The sequence below is a fragment of the Gekko japonicus genome, unplaced genomic scaffold (genome assembly GCF_001447785.1).
Source record: "Gekko japonicus isolate JY-2015 unplaced genomic scaffold, Gekko_japonicus_V1.1 scaffold165, whole genome shotgun sequence".
Classification (NCBI taxonomy): domain Eukaryota; kingdom Metazoa; phylum Chordata; class Lepidosauria; order Squamata; family Gekkonidae; genus Gekko; species Gekko japonicus.
In genome coordinates this window covers 663,828-674,419 of record NW_015163097.1, presented here as the reverse complement: position 1 = coordinate 674,419, position 10,592 = coordinate 663,828, and the positions used below count along the sequence as shown (strand labels likewise).

Genomic DNA, 10,592 nt, shown 5'->3' with positions numbered 1-10,592 from the left:
GTAACAGCAGCTAAAATCTTATATGCAACTTTTTGAAACTTCCAACAATACCCTCTGAACAAGACCTAATAATGAAGAGCATGGAAAGTGCGGGGGGTGGAACAGAGGCATGGCAGTACCACACAAACATATAGTGGTGGGCAGTGTTTCCTCTAAGCTAAGTTAATGTGAGCTAGCTCACAGTTTTTTAACCTCCAGCTCGCAGATTTTTGTCTTAGCTCTGCGGGGGGGAGGGTGCGCGCTCGCAGGCAGCCAGCCTCCCGGACGGACGATCGCCCAGGTGGGGGGGGGCGCTCTCCTGCCTCCCTTCGCTCCCTTCGCGCCCGCCGCCTCCTCCTCTTCAGCCTGGCTCAGACAAGAAAGGCTGGCAGTGGACTGCGAGGGACCGCGCTCTCCTGCCTGCCTGCCGGCCCCTGCTCCCGCTGCTGCCTCAGACTCTTCAGCCTGTGCCGCGGGGGGGAGGGGGCGCACTCGCAGGCAGCCAGCCTCCCGGACAGACGATCGCCCAGGCTGGGGGGGCCCTCTCCTGCCTCACTTCGCTCCCTTCGCGGCCGCCGCCTCCTCCTCTTCAGCCTGGCTCAGACAAGAAAGGCTGGCAGTTTCAGTGGCCCGTTGTAGGACAATACCCAGTGACCGAGAACTTTCTCTGCAACCTCCGGACGTTCCCCTCCCCCAGCGAGTCGGTTCTCAGCCGTGCTCGGGGCACCGCTGCCGGGGAGAGGGTGGGGAGGGGGAGGAGGTGGGGGGGCTAGCTGCCCGTTGTATCGCCCTTCTCAACGGGCCTTCCTCCCTAGTGTATGTAGGTTGGCATAGTTTATTCTTTGTAACAAAGCATATTTGTTCATTAATCAAGTCCCTCAGTGTGCTGAAAGAGAGGCAGTTCTTTTGAAAAGGAGAGTTATCCTGCTATTCACTTTCAGTGGCTGGTCTTGGAACTGAGAATACATACTAGCCTGTCTGTATTCTGCCACCGTGAGTTCACAGCTGTCAAATGGCATGAAAACGTTGATCCCCAGCTTTCTGGCTGTAATTCCAAATTACCTGTCAACTGACAGAATTGCCATACCAATCCGCTGCTTTCTTCCATAAACCCCCACACAATGTCAGTTTAGTTACAGGAATTATGGTTCTTGTTTTCTTTTTTAGTTAGAAAAAGTAGTGAGCTGACCCCAACTCCAAATGGCTTCAGAGGATATTTTCCCTGCCCCCGGGCTGCTAATTTACTGAGCCAGAGACTTACCTGATCAAGGGCTGAGAGTTCTGAGAACTCTGCTTGTGCTGTATGACATTACCCCACACATCTGTGTCTTGGATCTATTTGGGAATCTTTGTCCTCAAGCCTGTAGAGACTTGTTCTTTTTATGTGGAAAAAATAAGCCATTTATACATCAGGTTGGATTCCTTGGGTTACAGTGCAATCCTACCGTGCAGATTCATCTAGTGGATGAAGCCTTTTCTGTTTGGTTTGGCATTCCCTTGGTGACCTTCCTTCCTCTTTATGTATTTTAAGCGTGGTTTTTAAAGTTGGTTTTAATATTTTTTCTTATTGTTTGCCATTTTTAGGGGTCCCTGAGTTGGGTGAAAGGTAGGATAAAAATGTTTTAAATGAAATAAAATTTAAAATGCAAGTTCCTCTGGTCTAAGTGCATTCATTTCAATGACTTAGATTCAAGTGAGTTTGCATAGGACTGCACTGTTAGTCAGCTCATTGTAAATTAATAGGGGATCCCACTATATAGCTCATCATTAGTGTAAAAGGTATACCTTCATTTAGTGAAGGTAGATGGTATAACTAATAGTGAGCATTTAATTGCACTATGGAGCAGCGGTGGCTCAAGTGGTTAAGATGCTGTACTGCAGGCTGTGGAAGGTCGGTAGTTCAGCAGTTCGAGACCCGAGTGTGCCGCATGACGGAGTGAGCTCCTGTCTCTAGTTCCAGCTTCTGCCAACCTAGCAGTTCGAAAGCAAGAAATTCCAAGTAGATAAATAGGTACCACTTCAGTGGGAAGGTAACAGCGTTCCGTGCGCCGTGGTGTTTAGTCATGCCAGCCACATGACCACGGAAACGTCTTCGGACAGCGCTGGCTCTTCGGCTTCAAAACGGAGATGAGCACCGCAACCCTAGAGTCGGATTTGACTGGCTTTCGAGCAAGGGAACCTCTACCTTTACCTAATTGCACTATTCCACTAATAGTGAGCATCCAGTTTATAAAACCTGAGATTTTCCTTACCTGATATCTGCTTTACTAGTGTTATTCAACATCTATATGCACCTCCTTGGGCTGGGTTGTCACCAGTACGCTGATGACACCCAGCTATATCTGTTGATGGACGGATGGATGGGCTCCATTCCTGAAAATTTGGTAGAGGGTTTGGGAACTGTGGTGGGGTGGTTGAAGCAGAGTCAGCTGAAATTAAATCCAATGAAGATGGAGGTCCTGTGGTTGAGCTGGGGAGGTTCAGGTCTGGGGTGTCAGCTCCCGACTTTTGATGCAGCGCCAGGTAGGGGCCTACGCCAGAAAAGCCCTGTAGTGTATTCAAAGCTGCCTTGAATGCATGATATGTTGTGAAACATCTAATTGAAGTGTAATGTAAAGCTTCGTCCTGGGCTAGGATCCAAATCCATCCAATCGTGTTACTAGCCCAGGAAGCACCTAACCAATCATTTTCAAGCAAGCTCCCTGAGCAGGAACATCCGTGATTGGTCCGTATGTGAACAACCTTATTGGTTGGTATTTGTACAGTGGGTGTGGCTACATTGGCCGGGAATGTTTAAAAGCAGGACAGTTGCAATGTAAAGGCTGTTCTGGCTATCAGATGTTGATCCGTGTTGGAGTTGTTTTCGAGTTGAAGAATAAAAGTTGTGTTCTTGCTGAATCATTCTCCGACTGCTTTGTTAAGCGAGTGACTTAAGAAGCCCAGGCCCTAGTTAAGGCAAGACAGATGTCTCTGGGTGGCCATGGACCATCAGCAGATGCTGATTAGCAGATCGTAACACTCTTTGGGGGCCATAAGGGGAGAGGCGGTCTTGCAGGTATGCAGACCCTAGCTGTATAGGGCTTTGAAGGAAAGCACCAGCACCTTGAAATGGATCCGGTAATCAATAGGCAGCCAGTGCAGTTCATGCAGCACAGGGTGAATATGCGTCTGTGCAGACAACAAAGTCAACACCTATGTTGCTGTGTTCTGCACCAGCTGCAGCTTCTGGAGCAGAGCTAGTCTGGGAAGTGACCACTGCATGTGTCACTGTGGCCAGATCCCGGGGGATGAGGTATCCTCCCATCTGCAGAAATTTTAGGTAGAATCCAAGTCATCTATTTGGCTTTTATTTCACATGGGCATTAATATTCCTTTCAGGGGGAAAAAGTTATGTGTGAAGTGGTCCCAGAAGTTTTGAGCTGAAGAATAATATAAAAAATGAGTTCTTGAGGCACTCAAAGAGGGGCTGGGATTAGGGGGTGGGGAGCTTGCTGTCTAAACAGAATTCTGAATTATCAGAAAACTAGCATAGCGCAGTGGAAAGAGATTTGGTGGATTTGCACAAATGAGATCCAGGTTTGAATCGCTGGTCATCTGTGAAGCTAATAAGTGGTCAGTCACATGCTATTTTTCAGCTTAGTTTACTTATAGTGACACAATGGCAAGAGATGATGTCATAGAAGCTACATTCACCAGTATCTCAGTCCAACAGCTCCAGAGTGTAAAATGCTACCTGCAAGCAGGGGATTCCCTGTTCATTTCATTGTCAAAGATTGTCACAGGCATATTTGTTGTGCAGATCCCTAGGTTCACATAACACACTGAATTGAGCTCATTATTTTCTGTTGCTTGATAAATTATCAAAGTATTTCTTTGCTCCCTGTAATGAAGTCAGGGGATTCTCCAAATGAGTCTGTGTTCTGTGGACCCAAAAGTGATACTCATACATACCAGTCTGTTAGAGACACCTAGCTGTACTTTGTACTTCTGCAATTTTTTATAATTAGCTCAGGTGTCATAAGTAATGGCAGCCTAGTTACCCACACTGCTATGTCAAAATTTGCTCTTCATACAGTTAGCTTACTACACTTTTCCAGATGGTGAAAAGTTCCAGGGGCTAGCACTTACCTGGGTTGGTTCCTTCAGAAAGAGAGAATACTATAAACTTACGGTATCTTTGTACAATTTGCTTTACTTAACAAATGAACAAAGCACAGGTGAAGGCACAAAGATAATCCTACAGGGCAACAGATCCACCACCCACATCAGACCCCCAGAGAGAGTTGGATGCAGCTTCTTGGTGCTTCAGTAAATTCTCCAACAACAGTTGGCTCCTTTCTCTGCCATGTCCCAAATCTGACCCAAAGCCTCTCAGCTCTTTTCCTTTAGCCTCCCACACTCTGGTTGCTGTGCTTTCCTTTTACTCAAAATGTCTTTCCAGTCTCCCTAATGAAGGGCACAGTTCTTCCTTTTAAATCTCTCTGACCCTCTACCCGATCTTCCTCATGGAATACTACCAACTGGCACCAAATGGTAAGGGTGTCATGGGGAAAAGTTCTTTGGTTCTTCTTACGCCAATGTGAACATTCCTACCACTGCTCCCTCTAAGCTATGGAGTTTTATGAACAAAAATTCTACTTTGTGAGCTACTGGCATTAAAGTTGTGAGTGAGCGATTTGGCTGCTGCATAAATTAGTTTGCTCTGGAGCCATCCTTCCTGCGCGAAGACAAAAATGTGTGACCTGAAGGCTAAAAAACTGTGAGCTAGCTCACACTAACTCCGCTTAGAGGGAACACTGATTCCTGCCCCCCCCCACACACACACACACACCAACTGACAGGCTGAAGGTTATGTAGGAAATCTTGATCTAAGGTCTTATGTCTGCCTAGGAAAGTAGTTTTAGCTTAACCTCTGAGCATTTCCAGAATGCAAATTAAACATTAACCCTAAGTATATTTCACTACTTTCAACAGCAATGAATGTATAATGTCTGTGTTTTTTCCCTACTCTAAGTTAAGTATTCAAAACCTGGGCATGCATGTAATTAAATAAAAATACAATGCAAGTATTCTTCATTCTAACTGGAAATTACAATTATTCTGTTACAGGAACTGAAAAAAGTACCTGTCCTGGGCTTGGCCTGTACTATGCGCTGTTGTCTGCTTTCCTCTTCTCAGTGGTCTCTTTATTTCTGAAGATGATTGAAGATGTGCATGCGGTAGAAGCCAGTGCTTTTAGATGTAGTTTCCAAATAACGTTTGTTCTTCCTGGTTTAATATACCACAAGTGAGTATTATCCCTTCTATGTGAGGAAAGGGTAAGGATAATTACGGTGTAGTGCATTTCAACTGGAACAGGTCAAAACCATAATGGTTTTAACAATTTCATATAACACAATTGGGTTTAAAACAGCAGACTAGCATTTAAACTGTAGTAAACTGTGTGTGACGGTTGGGAACTGAGAGCCACCATATGCCATATCCAACTGGGACAAACATAGTTCAGTTCAGAGGGAGCTTTAAAATGCAGCTTGAGCAAAGCAAGATGAGAGAGATTAATCCTTCCCACACTCAAGGGTTTCTCCACCACTGGAAACCTTTTTTCCCCCTGGTGGGGCTCACTGACCAGAAGTTAGCCTCACTGGGAGGACAAACAGCTCTGGAAATTTTCATTGGGGAAGTATGTAGGTTCAGATAGAAGGTTCAATTGCTCCAGCCCACCTAACTTGGCAAAGCCCAGATTGGTTCATGCTGTTGTCATCTCCTCATTGCATCTTGAAACACGTCTGCTACAGAGGCCTGAATAATACCTTGTTACATGCTTAACATATGACTACATTTATGTACCACCTTTCAACTGAAATACTCTCTCTCTCTTTTAGGACAGGATTTCTGGGACCAAAAGACAAACGGGTTTTTCTTTTCTTCCGAGGATTTTTTGGCTCTTGTGCAATGATTTTCCTCTATTATGCTTTGCAAGTGATGCCCCTTGCTGATGCTACGGTTATTTCTTTCAGCAGTCCAGCGTTTACAACCCTGTTTGCTTGGATATTTCTAAAAGAGAAATACAGTCCTTGGGATCTTTTTTTTGTGCTACTCACCATCACTGGAGTGGTGCTTATTGCAAGGCCGCCTTTCTTGTTTGGATCCAAAGTTGCAGTGATTGAAGGAAACTACACGGATCATCTTAAAGGGACCATAGTTGCTCTTATAAGTGCAATATGTGCTTCTTCAGCTTTTGTTATAATAAGAAAGGTGGGGAAATCAGTGCACTACCTTTTAACCATTTGGTATTATGCAATAGTTGGATTAATAATATGCATAATAACCCTTTTTGTGCTAGATTCCTGGAGTTTACCTTATTGTGGCAGAGATAGGTTTCTCTTAATATTGATTGGATTGTTTGGGTTCTGTGGTCAGATATGTCTCACAAAAGCTTTACAGATAGAGAAAGCAGGACCCGTTGCTGTAATGAAAACGATGGCTGTTGTGTTTGCTTTTATTTTTCAGATTATATTCCTCAATACTTTCCCCACTTGGTGGTCGTTTGGGGGGGCTCTTTGTGTAGTAGCTAGCAGCACTGGAACTGTTCTTTGGAAATGGAAACAAAGCAAAAAAACACAGAGGGAATGAAATCTGACCAGGTGGCCATTGCTGAAATAGAGCAGATACATTATTTATTTTAAATAATTGATGTCATCCAAGTCTTTCACTTCATTCTGCAAGTAGGAAAGGAAGCATTAATGGCTTGGAGCGCGCCCGCCCCACCGCGTGACACCAAAAACCCCCCCCCCCAGTACTCATCCTGGGGAACAGAGGACTCCCCCCGGACAACTCCCCCCTCCCTTCTATCCATGGAAATCTTCCTCTAAATATGTTTCCTGTTTTCCACTTCTGTGCAACATATGATGTAGCCCTTGCTCGTTGAATGAGGTTGGCATTGATTGGGGAACCCATACATGAAGGTAATATTCTACTAATGCACAAGGCATCTCCCTTCCCAACAATCATGACTTCTACTTGCACATGCAGAGCTGAATTATGCTCAGTTTATAGTTTTAATCAAGCAGTGTTTCCAGTCTAAGTGTGATCAGACTACCCAAGATGCAGTGTGATAGGACCATACTAAGTAGCACTTGTAAAATTCCAATGTAATTTTAAAAATATAAAACAAGGTGGCATTTTATGTTGTGGAATCATTTGTACTTTATAAAGTGAATGTTCACTTCAGTAAAGCAAAGAAACCCCATTCGTCAACATTTTACATTCCCTGTTCCAGAATTCATTTCATGTTTGTTTGTTTTGGAACGGGCACTATAGAATTCTGTATTTTTAAAAGTTAATGTTTGCTACGTGTTCTGATGACAGTAATTTTTATATTTTGGTAAAGAAAATTTCACTGTGTATTTGTAGTAACATAAGCATTTCTTATGAAGATTTCTACTTCTTTTGGCTCTTGTCCCTGCAGAGAGGCAGGAAAAACCATATTGGACTTGCAGATCATAAAACTCAAATACGTGAATGGGTGTTGTTTGTTTTTTATATGGCTACGTCTTTTCAACAGGTCATATTTTAGCTGCTCTCTTGCCCAGTACTGTGCAAAATGTATTTAATGTTTGCTTATTTAGTTGTATAATTAAAACATCAACTTGTTGGTTGTGGCAACGGTTTGGATTTGTGGTCAAGCAGATTAGTCTTAAAGTTTGTAAATGTACAGCAGAAACTTCTCCATCACTGCATTCTCCAGAGACTGCCATCACTGCATTCAAATATGCCAGTGTACACTATTAAAGTTAGTGTATTTATTACTTTAAATCCAAGCTTTGAGGATAATTAATAAAGGATCAGTTTATTGCCTTACTTTTCATTGGTAGTTCCAGATGAGTACTTGTTAGACTAGAGGAGGAAGAGCAGGGAATGGTGTAAATTAGTGGACTAGAGCTCTGAATTTGCATGAGCTGGAGCTCTGAATTGCATGACTAAAGCTCTGAATTTGCATCCACAGTAATGCCGAGTACAGTTTTGCATGTGTAAAACCACAGTTGTGAGTGGGAAGGTCTGATTCCTGTGCACATGTTATGCAAGTGTTCATTATGAATGTACACGTAATGCAATATAAGAATGTCTGCACACATTTGGTCTTGATACATGGGGATTAGACTTCAGATAGATCAGAGGTTTTGGTAGTTGAGATTGCTCTGTGTGCTTTGATTGTATATGCATTTATTATTGTTCATTGTTTTATTCATAATGACACCGTATCTGCCTACAGTCCAAGCAGCTATACCATTGAGTTGGTATTATGGCTCAGTTGGCATTTTTATCCTGTGGCCTACTCCATGCAAACATTTCCTAGGCCTGTGTTGTAGTGTTTGGATATGATAGACCCAAATGCAAATCTTCCTGCTGTCTTAGGTAACCTTGGACCAATCACACACAGCCTAACCTACCATACAGGGTGGTAGTGAAGATAAAGTGGGGAATGGTGACACGGCACTCTGAGCGCCTTGGAAGAAGGGTGTAAAAAAATGTACAAGGCAGCATAACTTTCGTCTTGTGCTTACCCATATGTTTATTTATTTATTATTTGCATTTATATCCTGCCCATTCCACGAGCGGGCTCAGGGTGGGTAACATCATTATAATGAATACAATTTCAATTTAAAACACGATAAAACATTCGAACAGTTAGAACAATGGGTACAGCTTGAAACAGCATCAGTTGGCTATACAATTCTGGCCCAATGGTACAGTGAGTTAAAGGCCAGTGGTCAGTGGTCAGTATACAGACAGGTGACTGCAGCCTTAGGGAGGCCATATGTGGGCACCTGTTGCCTCAGCCAAAGGCCTGGCAGAGCAAGCTCCGTCTTGCAGGGCCTGCAGAATTGAAGGAGATCCCGCAGGGCCCTGGTCTCAATAGGGAGCATGTTCCACCAGGCTGGGGCCAGGACAGAGAAAGCCCTGGCCCTGGTTGAGGCAAGATGGGCGTCCCTCGGGCCAGGGACCACCAGGCGGTGTTGAGCTTTAGAGCGTAATGCTCTTCGAGGCGTATATGGGAAGAGGCGGTGGTCGCAGGCCGTGTAAGGCTTTAAACGTCAAAACCAGCACCTTTAAGCAAATCCAGTACTCAACTGGCAACCAATGCAGTTGACGGAGGGTGTGCCTAATTCTGCACCAGTTGTAATTTCCGGATCAGCTTCAAGGGTAAGCCTGCATAGAGCGAGTTGCAGTAATCAAACCCGGAAGTGACCATTGCATGGGTCACCGTCGCTAGGTCTTGGGGGGAAAGAGGGCTTCGGGTAGCCTGATCTGCCTAAGATGGAAAAACGCAGATCTGGCAACTACAGCAACCTGGGCCTCCAATGTCACTTCCAGTGTCCTCGCTGTCTGGGCCGGCACGAAAGGCGCCCCTTCCAGTGTGGGGAGCCTGCCGCCCACATCCAGCCCCCCTCGACCCAGGTACAGGACCTCCGTCTTCGATGGATTTAACTTCAACTGACTCTGCTGCAACCATCCAGCCACAGCATCCAAAGCATCGTCCAAGTTCATAGGAGCGGAAGATGGATGGCCGTCCTTTAACAGATAGAGCTGGGTGTCATCAGCATACTGATGACAGCCCAGTCCATAACTCCAGACTAACTGGATGAGGGGGGGTGCATATAAATGTGAAATAGCATTGGCGAGAGGGTCGCTCCCTGTGGCACTCCCCATTCCAGTGGGTATCTCAGGGAGACCCTCTTTCCAGGTGCCACACTCTGTCCCCGACCATGGAGGAAGGAGGAAAACCATTTCAAAGCAGTCCCCTGAACTCCTGCGTTGGCGAGGTAGTGGGTCAGTAGATCATAGTCGACTGTATCGAACGCCACTGTTAGATTTAATCGATCCGCCCTGATCCAGATGTCCCGTTGCAAGATTTCCCCTTGTTTGGTGTCTTTATTGTCAATTTATTCTAAAAATGTATCATTGCTCCTCTTAACTGTCTTTCCCAGAGCCTGTTGTTCATCAACTTTTCTTCCCAACCAACAGGTATGCTGTCATGATTGACGGGGCTCTATCTTGTCAATACCAGTATTCACAGTTTGCAGTAAGCCACACGAACACGTGCAGTTTTTTTCCTTATTCATAGCTGGTAGGGGCCAAACATTGTAACTGTTTAAACTTTATAGCTATGTGACCTTTGTTTCTGATGACTTATATGGTGCTAAGGTTGTTCATGTGATCATCCTGGTGGAACAATGCACAGCTTACCCGTGAGTTTGAATCCAGGTGCCACTTATGAAGAGGCAACAGTTGTCAGAACTGGTGCCTCCATATGTGACCACCATGCCCTAAAATGGTGAAATGAAAAGGTGGAAACGCTCCCAAAAAGTTTTTAACACAAGTAATAAGTCATATGGATATGTTAAATATATTGAATATGTAAACACAGCACTTCAAAAGAATAGAATGCACTTTGTTGTTCAGTTGCACAGTTGAGTCTGACTTCAAGTAATACAATCCAAAATAGTCCACAAGTACAAGCCCTCCTAGGGGCAATAACAGTCCATAGGGAAAATACTGTCCAGTATACCTGATGGTATCATACATAATATTAACACCGTTTCAAAGACAAT

The 10,592-nt window shown here is 44.5% G+C and overlaps 1 protein-coding gene across 1 annotated transcript in view; it reads left to right on the top strand.

The window, feature by feature from the left end:
* LOC107106465 (solute carrier family 35 member G1-like) overlaps nucleotides 1-6,612 on the top strand; it is a 10,531-nt gene extending 3,919 nt beyond the window's left edge. Inside the window, exons 3-5 of the mRNA XM_015406618.1 lie at nucleotides 4,055-4,196; nucleotides 5,089-5,266; nucleotides 5,862-6,612. Of these exons, the coding sequence (XP_015262104.1) occupies nucleotides 4,055-4,196; nucleotides 5,089-5,266; nucleotides 5,862-6,612 (1,071 nt within the window). The remainder of the gene's footprint in view (nucleotides 1-4,054; nucleotides 4,197-5,088; nucleotides 5,267-5,861) is intronic.
* The last annotated feature ends 3,980 nt before the right edge of the window (nucleotides 6,613-10,592 follow it).